At 37.0% G+C, this 19,446-nt stretch overlaps 1 protein-coding gene across 2 annotated transcripts in view; it reads right to left on the reverse strand.

Moving 5' to 3' along the window:
• Window positions 1-19,446, reverse strand: part of LOC127657711 (RNA-binding motif, single-stranded-interacting protein 3-like) — a 189,590-nt gene that overhangs the window by 55,030 nt on the left and 115,114 nt on the right. For both annotated transcript variants that reach the window (XM_052146554.1, XM_052146553.1), the window contains exons 5-6: window positions 6,040-6,197; window positions 4,871-4,950 (exon numbers count right to left, since the gene is read on the reverse strand). In XM_052146554.1, coding sequence (XP_052002514.1) covers window positions 4,871-4,950; window positions 6,040-6,197 — 238 coding nt within the window. The remainder of the gene's footprint in view (window positions 1-4,870; window positions 4,951-6,039; window positions 6,198-19,446) is intronic.

Raw genomic sequence — 19,446 nt, forward strand, 5'->3', positions numbered from 1 at the left:
GCAAAAATGTAATCTCTGAATCGCAATCACCATTTTTTATGCAAACACAATTACTTCCTGTTTCCCATGGAACCAGAGCTTGCGTTTCTGAGACTGCTTGTGTAACGGAAGCCAGCTGGTATGTGAAAGCTGTGCAGTATGTGTAAACCTCACTTTCCTGGCCTCAAGAGGTGCACTAGCGACTGACACTAGAGGCTGTAGCCTTTAGCCTCCTCGTTAGAGTGTCTGCCTCCCATACTGGCTGATGACAGTTTGAACCGGTCACACTTGCACAACGCACAATCAGTAGCGCTAGAGAGAAAGTTGGTCAAACTTAAGTTGATGCAAAAATATCTGATGGGGCATGGTGCTTGTCAGAGATTCTGCAGTATGGGGTTGAGTTTAGGGCATATGAAATTTCTTGAGATGAGTTATTGATAGTTGGACTACATTTAACTTGACACGGCATCTTAAAAATACAAAACACCACTGCTAAAAAAAACTAAACTAAAATGAAAAAATAAACTAGTCAACGTCACTTATTAAAGGAATAGTTCAAGCACAAATGACAAATTGCTGATAAAGTTCTTCTGAACCCAAACGATTGATCATTTTTAGAAACAAAGCAATACTTAAATACCTTTTAACAACAAAGGTTCACTTCCGTACATCTCTGTGACACGTGCTCATGAGCGGGATGATGTAAGCGTGTTAGTAAGGTCACGCATCACATGGAGGAGGAGGCAGGAAGCGCGTCATTGTTTACAAGAGAAGGAGCGCTGTACAAAAGTTTAATTGTCTTTGCTGTTGATTTGTACTTGTATTAGTGTATTGTTCAAAATGGTTGTTTGGCGTGTATATCTTGGATGCTTCAACCTTCAGAAACCCCAAAGAAAATGCACGCCTGGAAAAATATCAAATTTTCATCGATTGCCTATACATGATCATGAGCGATTGAAGCTCTGGCTTATCATGCTGAACCTGGATATCAGTACACACCTACATTCTCTCAAATATTGGAGGGTGTGCAGTGAACATTTTACCCCTGAGGATTTCAGACCATCAAAAGAAACAAAGGGTCGATATCTGAATGCATCGGCTGTGCCCGTGCTGTTTTTCCAGCAAACTCATGTATGTGTGAAATCTTTGTCATTGTCACGTCTCCCTCGGGCTCTGCACCTCTCTCAGCACACCCGATCCTCATCATCCGATTTGTAATTCACAGCACCTGCACTCAATTCATTCGTTTCCTTGTGAAGCTTCTCTTCTGTGTGATATCACCTGTACCATTGATCTCACTGTGTAAATCCTGTGAATCTCAGTAAACGCTCTCACACTTGGTTTCACTAACAACAACGTGTGTGGCTTGAATTCCTGACAGTCATATAGCCTTTATATATCTGCTAAAGAAAAACACAAGTAGATATCGCAACGGCATTGCTCCGAAATAAAGGATGGTTAATTACTGCAGTAATTATTTATTCTTTTATTATTATTATTATATTTGGAAATTATTTTTATTTAATATTGTTTTGAAATTGTTTTGGTTTGTGAACAGTGCTTGGTCTGTGCAAGTATCTCTTGTAAACAATGATGTGCTTCCTGCCTCCTCCTCCACGTGACACGTGACCTTACCAAGCTTTCGTCATCCCTCTCATGAGAGATGTACGTAAGTGAACATTTGTAGTAAAAAAGTATACAAGTATTGTTTTGTATCTAAAAAGAATCAATAGTTTGGGTTCAGAAGAACTTTATGGAGTACATGCACTTGCATTGTTTAAAGAAGGCCTGAAATGAAATCCTAAAAATCTTAAATTCTGTTTTGATGAAGAAAGAAACATCTAATTTTCTATGAGTAAATTCTCAGCAAATTTTCATTTTTGGGTGAACTATTCCTTTAACTAGTTTTTCTTCAAAACAAGTGAAAAATAATCTGTTGCTCACTCCAGAGCTACAAGACAAATTACACTTGTTACATATTAAGGATACATTCTCTGAAAACAAGTGTAAATATCTTATGCAGTGCTGCTTCAAATGCAATTTCAAGTTAACTTTTTTTTTTTAGGGAAAACAAGTCAAAACAAAATGATTAAAAACTCATTAAAAACTTTTTTTTTTACATTTTAATTTTTTTATTGCAGTGCACTGAATCCTATCTCATATTCTTTATAATGAACTTACATACCCTTGATCAGGCCTGCTAGTTCACACACACAAAAGCAGGTTATGAAATGGAAGTTATGGGTAAAAACGAAACTGAGTTGGCTAAGAATCTGTTAGTACTAAAGCAAACAGAGAGAGAGAGAGGGAGAGAGAGACTTTAAGAGAGAGAGGGAATGAGAGAGAGCGAGAGAGAGAGAGAGAGAGAGAGGGGTAGAGATGAAGCCATCCATCATCCCTCTGTCTTTGGGTCTGACACGGAGCCGCACACTACACACCACAAATCACACAGCAACTGCCAGAGTTGCAAGCTGCCCTCTCCAATCTCTCTCTTCTTCTTCCCTCTCTCTCTGTCATGTCACTAGATCTTACACCCCCCCCAAGCCCTCTGCCACTTTCAAACAGACACACACACACACACACACACACACACACACACACACACACACACACACACACACACACACACACACACACACACACACACACACAGCCTCTAACAGGAAGCATATATTCTCTCTCATCCACCCAAACCTCACTATCTCTCTCTCTTTCTCTCTGAGGGAAACAACAAAACTTGGAAAACAGACCAGGAAAATAAACACCAACACATAACTGAAGACCCTGAGCTTTGCAAAACTGCACCATTAAACATAATTGTTTATACATAGTATGTGTGTGTGTGTTTGTGTGTGTGTGTGTGTGTGTGTGTGTGTGTGTGTGTGTGTGTGTGTGTGTGTGTGTGTGTGTGTGTGTGTGTGTGTGTGTACCAAGCAAGGTGATGAGGGTGGGGTATGAAGAATGTTTACCAATAATATCACAGCCTACATCTCAAGATCCAATCAGATCATGATGGATCAAATCAAGTCCCACCCTACATAATTTCCCTTCGAAATTATGTAGGGTGGGACTTCTATTCTATTTCATTTCGAAATACATCCCATAATGAAAGTTACATTTGTTGCCAATGCAGATTTATTCTGTCTTTAAGGACGAATGTTCGTCACTGTTAAGCATATGGAGTGCATTCCACTAGTCTCGGGGAACTGTTTCCTCAGTCGCACTAGACTTAAATTAAACCTTAATCAACCTATACATCTGCTCCTGTCAAAAAATGCTGATGAAAAGAGGGAGTTCAAGTGGGCACATTTCTACACTTATTTACACTAGAGTCCTGGATGATACTGAAACATGCCATATAAGTCTAGATAAATCCATAGAACTTAACACCGTGCCTTTTCCAGGAATGATGCAACAAGTTTATAAATTCTAAATTTTTCTGTCCTCACTGAAAAAAAATGACTGTGCTAAGTGACTAAGTCATAGCCAATCAGAACATATTTGATGTTTAATATCCAGTTATGTGTGTATATTAGGGAGAAGCGTGGTAAAAGTTTGTAATATCCGGATAACCGCGAACAGTTATTTGTCAGATGTCGGGACTCAGAAATAAAGAACGTCAAAAAATCAATAAAGCAGGGAATAAAGTGAACAGTGAGCTTCGAGTCTAAATAGCACAATGCATAGATCTTCAACTGATAACATTTCTCACATTAAAGTCAAACAAAAACGAATCTATTTGTCACTGCCTGTAACTTAGTATTCTTAACCAAAGGAAAATACATAATTTAAGTGCCAAACCGTAATTTATATGTGCTCAGCTTGGTCAGGTTGACATTTTCCGTGAGGGTGAAAATCAATCTGGAATCATGTGTAACAGTCACATGAATTCCTCTTTGCAACCTGAAATTTCAAATCTTTGTGTGCTAATAAAAATGCAAAACCATGTGCAAAACCACCTTAACTCTGCCTATACTTAAAAAATAACCCAAAACTGAAAATTCTTTGATTTGGCTTGATTTTGATTAGATTTTTGATTGGGCTCAGCTGGCTTGCAGACTATTTCTATTGCAAGTCTACCTATCGAATAACTAAATATTGATTCTGATATTCGAATAGAGATGCATCGAATGGTTAACCGTAATACAGTAATATATATACAGTATATATATATATATATATATATATATATATATATATATATATATATATATATATATATATATATATATATATATATATATATATATATATATATATATATATATATATATATATAGGATATGGTCAATATGATTTCAGAGTGGACAAGTATAACAATAGACAACAACTGACCAATTGCAACAAAAGTATGCCTCTATTCCAAGCATAGTGTGCTGCCTCATTTCATTGCCTTGCGTTTCATTGAGTCTCATTTCATTTCATCGAGTTTTCCATTTGTTGGTGATTACTGATAAGGTCATTTTATAGAGACTGGATTAAAAAATTGATTTTCTAGCATCTTAAATATTCTAGAGCTGAGCATAACGAGGGAACAATTGTTCTTAGTATAAAATGTTTAAATAATTTCTATGACTTTTCCAGGCCTTTTCAATGACTGTAAGAACCCTTTACTGCCTGTATAGGTAGGCAGCATCCCTATCCTCACGGAACCGCATAGTTGCCCGATTTAGAGTGCTCTAAATAAACAGCAACTCTGTAAAAATAAAAAAGTGCTCTGTACAGTATATGGGAGATTCAACTTGCAATCGTTTTCAATAGAGTTTGGCACTAGCATGTTGCTAAGCTAACGCATACTCTAGTAAGCATAAAATTACAGCGCAAAAACATTGGGTGAAACAATCAATTTTTAAAATGGCTAGGAAACGGTGTTAGTGTTGATGGTTCTTGCCTGGGACTCCCGGCGGGGTTTTGAGGAACTTTCCGTTGAAATGCTGAATCACCACATCACATTTTTCAGTGGACTCCATTCTGTGTGAGAGAAAGAGAATGAAAAAGAGACAGAGGGCATGAGGCAATTGGAATTAAAGTATTCAGTCATTACTGCAATAAACATTTCACTTAAACAGTCAAAAAAATTACAGAACAGTTTTAACCAGCCAAAGCTGGTTAACTAGTTTTAGCTGGTCTCCCAGCCTAGCCAGGCTGGTCTGTTTACTGGTGTTAGAGGGGTTTAGGGCACTTGGCAGCTATTCAGAGAAGGAGACCAGCAGATCAATCACCTAAACTGCTGTGCAAAGACAAAACGCAGTAACTACATTTTTTTGTCAAAATTAAGTTGCGACTATAATTGGGTCTTTTATACATTGATCTGTCCTGTGACAGACAACTTTGGCTAAACTACGCTCAGATTCAGAGAATAGAGAGTGTGAACAAAAACAAGAAACCAAGCTGCTTAGAATCTTGTTTTTACTTGGTTTAGCTGTTGGTTTAGTAACTTTTGCATAGTTACAGCAGGGACGAATACACCAGCTTAGCCAAGTTAGAAGACAAGCAACACCATCTAAAGACCAGCATGGGAGATCAGCTAGACTAGTTTAAACCAGCTAAGACCAACACCAGCAACCTTTATACTGTGTTTTCAGCAGGCTTGCACTCTATACCTCTGCTTTACATGTTAATTTAGAGAAAAAGAGAAGGAGGGATAGACAGAGTGAGCTAGAGAACAAAAGAAAGTGTGACTGGGTGTTATGTAGTGTTTGTCTCAAGCTGCTGGGAGTTTTGATTTAGTCTCTTCTCTCTGGAGTGGTTCGTCTCCTCTTTGTGGCCCCATTCAGCTCTGCTCACCCTGTCATGGCTGAACAGCTAATTGCCTGGCTGGCACACTCGTACACACATTTACACACAAACCGTCTGCTGGGATCACTTACACAGCCTGAAAACCAGCCAACACATCTCAGACACGCCACACAAGAGAGGGGGCCGAAAACAGAAAAAGACAGGAAAAGAAAGTGGTACAAGAAACTGAAAAAAATTATGTTTTTATACGTGCCCTCTTAAACAAACTGTCTTTTTTGTCTTGTATGCGCCAAGGCAATAGGTATCTGTTGTCAAGTTTACCTGGCGAAGCCGACCCCTCGGCTGACCCCGTTGGCATCTCGGAGTATCCGTGTGGAGATGACATGGCCGAATGGCTTCAGCATGCTCTCAAGCTCTTGTTCATCCATCGAAACCGGAAGGTTTGAGATGTACAAGTTAGTGGGGTCCTGCTCTTGTTGCTGTGGACAGAACACAAAGAGTCGGACATTAGAAAATTCCGATATCGCCTTTGGCTTGCTTTTTGAGAGAACTGATGCAATATCTTCTGTAACGCTACTTTGAAACAATATGCATTGTGAAAAAAACGATACAAATGTGAGCGAAAAAAAATTGATTGGAGCTATTCCATTTTTGTGAGCAATATGCATCAATTGGACCAAGCACAGTTCAGGGGCAGTCTGTGGGTGTGCTGTATGCAGCGAGGCTATTCATAATGTAACAAAAGTCCCAGAAAAAGCATGTTATTCCAGCTCTAAAAACTCCCTAAAATACCCTCTTCTCTAATTTTGCAACTTACATACACCTGTTGAGTACATAAATCTGTTTAATTACAATAATCACTTTTAATTTTAATGCACCAGGGGCATTTTTACTGAGCTCTTCCATGCTGGTTTTGCAATAGGGGGCATAAGAAACCCCGGGGGGTGGAGAGAAAGCTGATAAAACTGAAAGCTGCGTAAATGAAGAACATGAGGCGCTGGAGGGCCTTAGCAGGGTACATCTCTCCCTTTCTCCCACTCACGCACTGGTGGATTCCATTGTTGTGTTGATGGCCTCTACTACAGACACTGTGAGGCTGGCTAATGGGGGTCTGAGAGGATTGAGCACAGAAAAGGGACACTGGATGGTGGTTGTTCAAGGGGTTTGGATGTGTGTGTGCAAGGACCAAAGTGTGCAGAATTAGAGCACTTTCACACTAAGAGAACATATTCCATCTACCTCTTTGAAGCCCAAGCTGAAATGTATGGAGGACAAACTGTAGTAACAATTGTAAAAGAAAATGGCCAAATGGGATTGGCCATAACGGGTCTCTTCAATAGGGGATTGTGATACCTAGGGAGTCAATGTCGGTACTGCAGGGGGTCCAGCAGTTATTTTTGATGTCAAACACAAACTCTCTCATATATATATATATGCTACAGTTCTTCTATCTATCTATGCTGTCTAAATGGCTTCTGCCTGTTCATGTAATCTCAGACTAACTCAATGTTCATAGACACATAGACGCTATAGACACACTAAAACTAAAGATATAAATAATCATCTTAAGACAATATAATTTATATATAAATATATATATATATATATATATATATATATATATATATATATATATATATATATATATATATATATATATATATATATATATATATATATATATATATATATATATATATATATATATATATATTTATATTAAATTAACTTTAACAAAACAAAGCTAAAATAATGTTTAATTCTAAATGTTTTCCTCCCATGTGTAAAAGGTAACAAGTATATAACTCTGTACATCAATAATGATAATGAAGTGCTTTGCTATCTAGGCATAAAAATGTAAATTCCCCAAGTATGGTATGCATGGACATATTCATGGATGAAACACTATCACTTAAAGATCCAGATTTATTTTAAATAGTGCTAAGAGAAATAGAATAGAATAGAATGGAATAGAATTATTAAAATAAACTTGAGTTTACTCTGAAAAACACAATAATATTAAGTTAGAATAAAATAGTTTAATCTAACAGAATAAAACAGAATAGAACTAATGTTCAAAAATGTTAATAAAGTTTACTCCAGTACAATAAAAGATTATAGAATATAAGTAACATTTAAAACTCTCAGTAAAATTTTGTTTACTCTAATAAAGAAATACAGAATAGAATGTTTCAAAATGTAAATAAAGTTTCTCCAATAGAATAAAACAGAATAGAAAACAATGTTCAAAAATTTGAATTATTGCAAATTCCAATAGAATAAAATAGAACAGAACTTATTAAATAATATATATATTTTTTTTTACTGTAATAGACTAGAAGAGAATAACATTTAAATAATATAATGAAATGTAATATAATATACTATAAATACAATCACAAGGTATTTTAAAATACTTTAAGCATGTTATTATAAGCAGGCAACACTCGGTTTCATACAATTTGTAACAGGGGTTCTCTACACTCTCTTTCTGTCCAGCAAGGGGTCCTTGATTTGATAAGGATGAACTCCCCTGATCTATAACAAGAATCAGAGTGAGAACAAAAATAAATGAAAAAAAGAAAGTGTCGGTGGGCAAACTGAAAATGACGGCTACCTGCTGGCGAGTTAAGGGGTTATCTGACGTGTGTGCAGATATTCCATTTTTGTGATGTGATGTGTGAAGCCCAGCTCTGCAGGAGAGCATCAGTCCTTTATTAAGTAAAAGTGATTAAAAGAACAACTGTAGTGGTTTAATGACATTCCCTCACACACCAGATGTTCTCTACGATCACATAATCCTTGGCTGAGATCCAGACGGGTTATTGAACACCTCACATGGGGCATTTCAAGTTTGTAAGGGTGTTCGAAAGCACCTCCAAAATAAAAGCTACAGAGGAGAAGGGGCTATGAGCTTATAAATAAAGCTAGTTTAGTAAAGTACATAAATTGTATGAAATAAAAATGTTAATAAGCAATAATAAGAACTATTTAACATATTGAATCATGGAATTTATTTGTATTAAGGGAAAAAACAACATCATCCTATTCGGAAGGTATTTGATTCTCAGGGTGACATTAATAAAAAGTTTGTATTTTTAATTTTTTTATTTTACAGGAGCCAATTGCAAGATAAATCTCATGCATCTGGATGGCAATGAATTCCCAAGGGACAAGGCATTTGGTTATCTGATGAACCCAGAAGTTTGCCTCATGCGTTGTCAGTTACATGAACATATTTCAATATGCCGTCAAAGATTGATCAACGCAATCTCATTAGTGTTGTCACTGTAGGTATTTGTCGCAAAGTGTATGCAAATTCTTTTTTTTTTACATCTGGATTATTTGTAAACATTTTCTTTCTATCAGTAAAACATTGATTTAATTTTATTTGAACCAAATCCTCAGAAATACAAAAGAAAAACAGCTCAGGGAAAAATATCTCATAAATGTGTCACTTTTGTCAAAGCAGAGACCTGGGAGGGAGTGACAGACTGGGGGATTATGCCTGTGATGTGGATGAGAAAATACATTTAGAATCTCAATATAAAGATGAGAGGCTGATTTTCTAAAGACTGATGTGGTGAAATCAATGAATGATTTATGAATATGAAATGAAAAACGCCGGCCCTTCCTTCAGACCCCCTAACGCTGCTGAAAACAGAGCTGAGTTGGGTGTGTGTGAGTGTGTGTTTGTAAGTGTGTGATATAAATTCTAGATAAATCAGTATGCATCTAAAATAATTTAGTATGGGGGACATGGCCATATTTTTTTTCCTCGGGTTCTGTTTTGAAACTTTAGATGAACATATGCCTGTGGGTTACCATAATAACCTGATGAGCCAATGTTTCCAACTCTCTCTCTCTCTTTGAATATGCTCTATTGCCTTTGACCTCATAGTATGAAAGTGACTTTGGTTAAAGGGTTAGTTCACCCAAAAATGAAAATTCTGTGTTTCACATTTACACCAGGACACATTTAAGGAAAAATCTCAGCTCAGAAGGTCCTTAAAATGCAAGTGGATGGTGATCCTACTTTTAAAGCTCTAAAAATCACAGACAATCATCATAAACGTCATCGACACAACTCCACAGGTTGAATTAATGCCTTCTAAAGTGATATAATTGCTTTTGGTTTATATTTTTCTTCAAATGTGTTCTGGTAAAGAAAGAAAGCCATAAGCACCTGGGATATCATGCGAGTGAGTAAATGATGAAAGATGTTTCATTTTTGGGTGAACTATCCCTTTAACAGCACTACTTCTGAATTTTTCAAATGAGTCTCCTCAGATTCTACTTGTGGCGGATGCTTTTGTCCAACTAACAGCACACTAAAGGTATTAATTATTTTAACAGGTGTGTTCTCTTGGCACCATGTACCAGTTGAGCTACAAGAAAAATCTACCTTTGCTTCTACCTTCAAAGTCCAATATAGGAAACTTGTTATGGATGATGTGCAAAATAAAATTCATATATATATATATATATATATATATATATATATATATATATATATATATATATATATATATAGAGAGAGAGAGAGAGAGAGAGAGAGAGAGAGATGCAATTTAAGTCCAACTTTATTTAATGTATATATAAATGAACTTGCTGTTCAGTTGGATCAATGTGCTTCTCATCCTCTCCCCCTCCTAGATGGAGAGGTGAAGTATCTGCTTTATGCTGACGACCTTGTTCTACTGTCTCCTACTGAACAAGTACTACAGCTGCAGATGGACATAGTCTAAAAATACTGTCAAGAATGGGGCCTAGCAGTAAACATGAAGAAAACTAAATGTCATGAAAAATGTCATTTTTCAGAAACGGCCCTAGTGTCAAGAAAACAAATACCAGTTTACTATAAATAATCATATAATTGAACACAGCATGAGTTATACCTACCTTGGTATAACAATAACAGCATCAGGGAGTTTCAACATGGCAGTGAATGCACTCAAAGAAAAAGCTTGAAGAGCCCTAAACGCAATTAAGAGAAAATTTTATAATCTCCAAATTCCAATTAAAATCTGGCTGAAAATATTTTATAGTGTCATCCAGCCTATTGCGCTGTATGGTAGTGAAGTGTGGGGTCCATACAGTCATCGCAGCTATACACTCTTTACATGCAGAATTCTGCTGATACATCTTACATGTTCACAGAAATACACCAACAAATGCATGTACAGCAGAATTAGGTAGATACCCACTGATAATTATCATTCAAAAGAGAGCACTTAAATTCTTCATTCACCTTAAATCCAGCCCCCAAGACACCCTTCAATCCAAAGCCCTCCAAATCCAAGAGCTGAGCCCAGAAAAGAGTCCCATACATCAGTTGGTGCTGAGACTAATCGTCCCCCCTCAAACACACTTTGTCTCACATCAACAATGTTTTCCAAACACCAATCAGAGTAAACCAAATTATATCGCAATGCAAAGAAACCTATTTGGAACATTGGAAAGAAGAAACTAAAAGCCAAAGTCGATTAGAATGTTATCTGGCCCTAAACAGAGAGTATGAGTTGGCAAAATATCTCTTTACTGTCAGAGATAGAAAACAGAGACAGACCCTAACCAAGTACAGGCTCAATGACCACACACTGGCAATTGAAACAGTAAGACACAAAAAATCATGGCAACCAAAAGAAAACAGAATATGTGCTCACTGTTGGACAGGTGAGGTCGAGATAGAGATTCGCTTCCTCCTAAAATGTGAAACATTCAGAGAAATAAGGAATGATTACTTAAACAAGTTTAACTCTGAAACTTCAGAATTTAAAGACCTAAATGACCTCTCAAAATTACAAATACTCCTAGGAGAAGGGGACAGGGCACATCTTGCTGCCCAATATGTATCAGCATGCCACAACCTGAGGGACATTGAAAGATCTGGACAAACACACACACACACACACACACACACACACACACACACACACACACACACACACACACAATGTGATCAAATAAATAATAATAATTTATATATTGTTGTTATTTATATATTACTAATAATTATATTATATACTGTCCAAGTTATTGGACAAAATGTATTTTGCTTTTATTCTATATGATGCTTTGGCAACATTGTTTTTGAAACTTTCATGCCAATAAAGCCCATTGAATTGAATTGAGAGAGAGAGAGATGCTATAAATATGTCTTCTCACTTAAAAATAATTAAGAGTAAGGCATGCTTACTGTTTCTACAATTGTTCAACACACACACACACACACACACACACACACACACACACACACACACACACACACACACACACACACACACCCTCCATCCGGTCAAGGCTGCTTCATAAAAGAGCTGGCTTAGCATCGTCTTCATTGTCTGCTGTTACTCTCAATGAATATGACTAATATAATTACATACTACATTAATATAATTACATACATAAATACTAAAAAAACCTCCCCTGAATGTCACAATTATCACTTTAAAAATCAGTTTAAAGGATGATACTTATGAACTCTTTTTTTCAAAATTCGGATTCATTTTAAATAGGCTTGAGAGGCATTTAAGAGGTACAGAAAAGAAGACAATAGTTCTGCGACTTTTTTGCAATTTTGCTATAGAACAGAACCATGTTATAAGAGCTAAGGCTTAGTTGTTTATGCGCATAATGTATGCCTGATAGGTTGAGCTTTGGTGCTTATGCAGGAGACACAGGTATGTCCAGATCCCACTCCTACTTTCTCTCTCTTATTATGTTAATGTTTTTGTTAAATATCAACATGATACCTACACTTAGCAAAGAAACGTCATGGTTACTGTCGTAACCTCCGTTCCCTGAGGGAGGGAACGAAATGTTGTGTCGAATTAAGTGACACAGGGGGTCTTCCTAGGATGCCAAACGTACCTCTGAACTTGAGAAAAGGCAGACAGAATTTGCCCAGTTGGCAGACAGAATTTGCATGTCCTGCCCTGGACATACGGGTATAAAGGGAAGCGGTGCAGCATCTGTCAGTCAGGATTTTGCACTGAGGAGCCGAGAATAGGGTACGGCCATTTACAGTGGTAGGTCTAGTGCTGTGGCAGGAGGGACACAACGTCTCATTCCCTTCCTCAGGAAATGAAGGTTACGACTCTAACCATGACGTTCCCCTTCTGTCACTCACTAGACGTTGTGTCAAATGAAGTGACACAAGGGGTCCCATCCAAAAACGTCACACACTGACCGTGTTATGTGAACTGTCGAGACAATGCAAGCAGGCTACTGCATGCTAGAGGCAACTGTGTCGGCTGCACGCAGCCCTCCCCAACGCCCCCAGAAGAGATGTCATATATAGACCTTAGTTTCCCCGCACCCCAGAGGGGGGGAATAGGTGAACTCGGCTTGCTGTTGCACAACCGTTCGGCTCTGAAGAAAAATTCTGACTGACAGAAGCTGCACCGCTTCCCTTTATACCCGTATGTCCGGGGTGGGGCATGCAAATTCTGTCTGACAACTTGAAACTGGCCTTTTCTCAAGTTCAGAGGTACATTTGGCATCCCAGGAAGACCCCTTATGTCACTTCATGCAACACAACGTCGAGTGAGTGACAGAAGGGGAACATATAGAATAAAACAGAAATTATGTTTTAACATGATGCCTAAATAGGATACGTATAGAATAGAATAGAATCAAGAAGGAATGGAATACCATTAAGTTAAAATAAAACAAGTTAACTCTAATAGAAGAGAACAGAATTTAACTAATGTACAAAAATGTCAAATAAAGTTTAGAATTGAATAGAATAGAAATGCATATACATATAGAATAGAAAGTATATCTTAATATGGTGCCTAAATGGATACACATAAAACAGAATAGAAATGTAGATACATATAGGAAAATAGAATACAATAGAACAGACTAAAGCTAATGTTCAAAAATGATAAGTAATCCTGTTCATTATGATTCGATGTTAAACAAACTTCTGATTTACAAAACTCATAAAAGCAGTGATATGAAACAACATTCTTCAAACTGAGACACTGAAAATAATATGTAGACCATCTTGCTCTTAAATAAAATGCTTGTTCCTGTACTGCACAGTCCTAAAAAAGGAAACAAGTTCACTGTCGCCACAGGAACTAAAGAATAAGCAGATTTCAATATTTCACAGTGCAACAAACTGCCAGAGTCTGTTCTGTCCTTGCCTCTGCCTTTCCCAGAACTGAACAATTGGGATTTGAGTGAGCATCTGCTAATGTCATACCAATTCGCATCTCACCTAGACCACTGTGTCCCCTGACTGAGAGCTCTGTCAACTCTCAAAACGTCATGAACTGTCAATACTCTCCGTTTAATTCTTTCTAACTGGAGCTCAGCGAAAAAGACCACGCGTTCTAACAGATACTGATGGAAGAACATGCCACTCTTGATGATGGCTTTATAAATAGTTTATAAATGCTTAACGCACGTGATATAAATACTTAATAATGTCTAAACCGATTGGAGCCCAAGAGTCTCGTTATGGACTTTATATGCAGGAGGGGCAAAGTCAAGGACGGAACCACACATGCAAACTAATGCACGGAGAAGTGATGTTTTAGCATGGGCTGTCTTGTGCATGTCTTATGCTGTATACATCTGCCGTTGCATGTGTGTACTGTACGTCTGAGACAGGTGCCCAAGGTTTGTCTGCTCGTCACCCTCTGTGAATACTCTAATGCTGCTTTCAAGACTGTAAATTAGAAACTCAGGATTAGAGACATACCACAAATCAGTTTGAATAATATTTTACATGATCTCCAAAGATCATTATGCCATTGTAAGAAATGCATAGCATTTAAGCTTGATATTTAACTAGTTGCGTAGCACAAAACAAAGATGAAAACTCATTTTCAACCACTTAGACTGCAAAATGTTGCATAAATATTACAACACAAGTAATAATAATAATTGTATTATAGTTATTATAAAAGCAATTATAATAATTAGATCTGTCATAAAAAGAGGATCACTCTCTAATCAGAATGGCCCACTCTGCTGAAGCAGAACTTCAGAGTATCAGCATTCCAGAGGGAGGAGAGAGATTAAACAGGGCTGGGTAGCTCACACACATTCCCACTGTCTGCATTACAGCCAGAACTAACAGCCTAGCCAACAGTCCTGTGCTCAGCTGATTAGCCCAGAGGGACAGAGTGCTCTAGTTGGAGCTCTGCCAGTGAAGGCCAACAGGAGGGTTGGGAAGAATAGAAGGCCTTGAAGATCCATTAGGATGTTAAAGTGATGGTTGTTTACAAATTTTATAAAACCGATATCATCTTTCGATTAACATTGTTGTGCCATATAAATAATCATTTTGGTCCTTTGTCACTAAATCAGTCACAAAATGCATTTTACTTTTCAATTTTGTGATACATTTTACGACTTATGAAAAGGATGAATTGACAAGAAGCCTACATTTAAAACAGAATAGATTAGTATAAAATAGATTGAATAAAAATTGTATCATGATATGAATAGAATAGTAATGTATATACATATGGAAAATAAATAACATGTTAACATGTACAACTGAAATTACAGTTGTATAGTACATGTTAATATGATGTCTAAACTGGATAAATACAGAAAAGTATAGGAGAGAATAGAAATGCCTACCATGCCTAAACTGGATTCATATAAAATAGAATAGACTAGAACAGAATAGAAAATGAATGTGCATTCAAATGGAATATAAACAATATCTTAACATGATGCTTACACTGGATACACATAGAATGGAAAAGAATGGAATATGAATGCAGATACTTAAAAGAAACTCAGAATAGCATAGCATAGAACTGATATATAATATAATATAATAGTATAGAATAGAATAGAATCTTCATATATCAACACATAACCAGGGCTTGTTGAATTTGTTTCTGGGAATTTCACTTCAAGGATTACACCTTGTGGAGTTCTAACCAGCAACATTTTGGTTGTCAGCCCAATCGATAACCACTAAGCTGAACCACCCCATATACACAATATAAAAAGCACCATGTCAATTGACCGTCACCCTAAATCAACCTGCTCTCTATTCTCTGTCCAATCAAATTAAGCAGTGAACCTGAGTGACAGACTTCTGCCACCAATGATATGTTAACAGGGCTGGTGAAAAATGAAACCACACTAATGCATTTGATTGCAGCTAAATTGATGCCTCAAGTCCTAATTGGAGTTGCCATCAACAGCTGTTGCAATTTAGAGCTAAATCACTGCATCGGGGCTGCCATTCCTCGTTTTAAGAGGAAGGAGAATAAATTGGCAGTAATAATCACAATTGCAAGTGGAAATTATGACTTTTTATCCAGGAAAGAAGGAGAAGAGAGAATTCTGAGTGGGTACATCTTTCAGCATGCTCCCATTCTAATGGAAGTGTAGGTACATGGCTTCCCTGCTACAAAATATGCAAAAGACAGTAAGTCAAAAACACAGTATTTATAATAGAGTATGCAAACAACACCTGGACGATGTAATGCATCTGCTGGGATTCTGAAATGTGCAGCTTGTGGACACCTCGCTGTCCCATAAGTTCAGATGATAAATGCCACGTTCAAAAATTGTAAAAAGAAATAAACCCAAGAGAACTGTGAGCAGAGAGATACAAAGAGCTGATCCATAGGGATACCTACAGAATGCATTTTATCAACGCTTGAGACATTTTTAATCAAACTCAGCATGTACATTGAAATACTCACATTAGATGAAGACTATACTCATAATAGTTTTCTATAAAAAGTGTTTTGTTCTACACAATAGGTGCGGGCCACCCCCTTTATTGTGTTTCACCATGTTGAAATCACATGACCCGCTGTGTTTCACTAAATATCGAAGAAGAGTATCCTCGTGCTCATTGGCTGCCGCCTGTGTAGATACTCTTGGTTATGCTTAGAACACTGTTGTTAGGTGACGGGAAGAGAGAAAAGAATCAGAATGAGCTTTATTGCCAAGTATGCTTACACACACAAGGAATTTGTAATGGTGACAGAACACAATGGAACATATTATTTATCGTGCTTTAGCAGTGGAGACAACTGAAGATCTAGTAGCTGTACTGCTGAAGAAAATAAGGTCTGAAGCAACTTGCTTAAAGCAAGAGGACAGAAAGACCGGCAAAGGCCAAAAAATAGAGTAAACATCAGTAATGGTAAGGCATCAATGTCTTCATTCGTTTAATGCAAAGTAGCTTGGCATAGGGATTTTTGTGGATTTTGTGTAAACCATGACGTTGGTTGCTTGGAAATACAACAAGTTCTTCAAATCCAGTATTCATGGACATGCTAAATTTGATCATCAAAAATAATTATAATCTTTCCTTTAACATAACATTCTGTATCACTAGATAATTGAGGTTTATTTCACACTAAGCAGTTCACTAATAAACGTAACAACTGTCTTTAGAAATAACGTGAAACGTGGATAGTCTCCAAAGATAATTGATATGAGGGACAATAATAATCTGTCCTTAACAGTAAACGTATGTTCACTTGATTTCTGACGTTTGTTTTTATGCAAAGCAATTATATACTAAAAGTAATAAATAACTTTAGAAATGACCTCAAACACTAAAATTTGCCAATGCATTGTGATCCATCATGAACTAACAATATAAGATTGTTTTAATAACGCAACATTAACAAATGTGTGTGTGTGTATATATATTTAAATGTCATTATTTGTCCATTATTTGTCCATTTTTTCCATTTTAATGTACAAATAGAACCTTATTGTATAAAGTGTTAACTTTTTAATTTTAGTATCAACTACCGAAGTACCGTACTATAGACTATAGTACTTCTCTACTACGAAAGTCTGCGTTTGTGTGCACCAGGTGTGGTCTTATTGTTCCTGAAAGTGCAAAGGTGCTGAGACTGTCAGTGGCTCAAGTGCCAATGCAGCTGATTCCCAAAATGGAAAATGCAACTCTCCTTTAACAGCATGCTCGCTGCAGAGGGATATCACACTTTCCTGACTGCCTCTCTCTACTTCTGCTTTTCACACTGGTCTTTTCTTTTTTTGTCCCCACTCTCTCCCTCAAAGGTCTCTCTATGGCTAAATGACCACCATAAAGATTAGCAGCCCATGACCTGAAAACATGTGTATGAGTCAATGTCTGTACAATCACCCACAACCATTTATTTCTAGCAAGTCACAGTCTCTCTTGCTCTCTCTTTTTCACACATATGCACAAGTGCTCAGGAGCATGTGGTACTTCTCCCCGTGGCATTCATCCATCACTCTCATTTTTCAACTATGCTTACTGGGAGCCAAATGAATTTATGATGCATTACCTTGTTAAAAGGCCCAACTAGAGGCGCCCCATTTGTTGTTTGTGTGTGACTCGCTGTATGCATGTTTGTATATGTAATCTAACTGCATTTGTGCGTGTAATTTGGAATAAATAGTTTATGAAAGAGTAGGTGTGTTGTGGTACATGCTGTGTATGTTTGTGTGTTTAACCTGTTTAACCAAGACCGGTTTACAAATCAAAAGGTTATGTGTGCTATTGTATGTGTGTTATTTTGTGTGTTTTAGTGATGCATTTAGTCCGGAGTAATCCATCACAGAGCTGTAGAGGCCGATCCAGAGCTGTGCTGTCTGTCATGGGCTAGAGCAGTGAATTATAGGTAGCAACAAACACGGGCTGCCAGCAAAGCTTTAATCAATTTTAAAGAACTCAATCTCGAACAAACAAAACAAAACCAAAGAAAATGAGCACAACAAGAACACAGGGAGGGAGAAAAGACAGACAAATAGAGATACCACATTTAGATACTTAGTGTCTTTGTATCTATATAAATGTAAGCGTTTACAGTCTGATTGGATGTCTATGTTACGGAGTCAAACTTCTGAAATTAAATTTTTAGGCATGTATAGATGGTTAACCGAATAATCATTGACCAACAGTAAAACAATAAGACACAAATGAGACCTAAATTAAGGTGGTTTGTCATTCATTCATGTGAAAGCACATTTAGCCACCATTCACTTTCACTGTATGGAAAAAGCAATCCGGTATCATAAGTCGGACTAATAGTATATGATGGTGAAATCCAGCCTGATCTCATGAACATTAAGTGACTATGGCAACATTATTGCAAATCAAAATTGTGTTACATTACACATTCTGCTGTAGTTTCCCAGTGAAATGTCCAGCAGCAGGTGCCAAAAGCAAGTGAAATGGAGTCGGGATCAAGGTTAAGGTGAAATTTAGAGGCTTAAATGAGCAAAACCGACCTCCTTAACCTAAAACTAAGCCTAAACTTAATCAAAAGTGTCTTAAAAGAAAATGAGAGGTGAACAAAACCTTACCCTTAAAGGAATAGTTCACCCAAAACATTTAATTCACCTCATCACTGACCCTCTTGCCATCATTGATGTGTATGACATACTTTCTTTTACTCTACACAAATATTTTTAGAAGAAAATTTCAGTTCTGTAGATCGTCACAATACAAGTAAACGGGTACCAATATTTAGAAGATCAAAAAGCACAAAAGGCAGCATAAAAGTAATCCATACAACTCTAGTGGTAATATCCATATATTCAGAAGTGATTTGAAAAGTGTAGGTGAGAATCGGATCAATATTCAAGTAATTTTTTAACTATAAATCTCTACTTTCACTTTTACATTCTTCTTTTGTTTTTGGTGATTCACATTCTTCATACTTATCGCCACCTACTGGGCAGGCAGGAGAAGTTATAGTTAAAAAGGACAATCTTGATCTCTTTCTC

This window comes from Xyrauchen texanus, chromosome 17 (assembly GCF_025860055.1).
Source record: "Xyrauchen texanus isolate HMW12.3.18 chromosome 17, RBS_HiC_50CHRs, whole genome shotgun sequence".
Lineage (NCBI taxonomy): Eukaryota > Metazoa > Chordata > Actinopteri > Cypriniformes > Catostomidae > Xyrauchen > Xyrauchen texanus.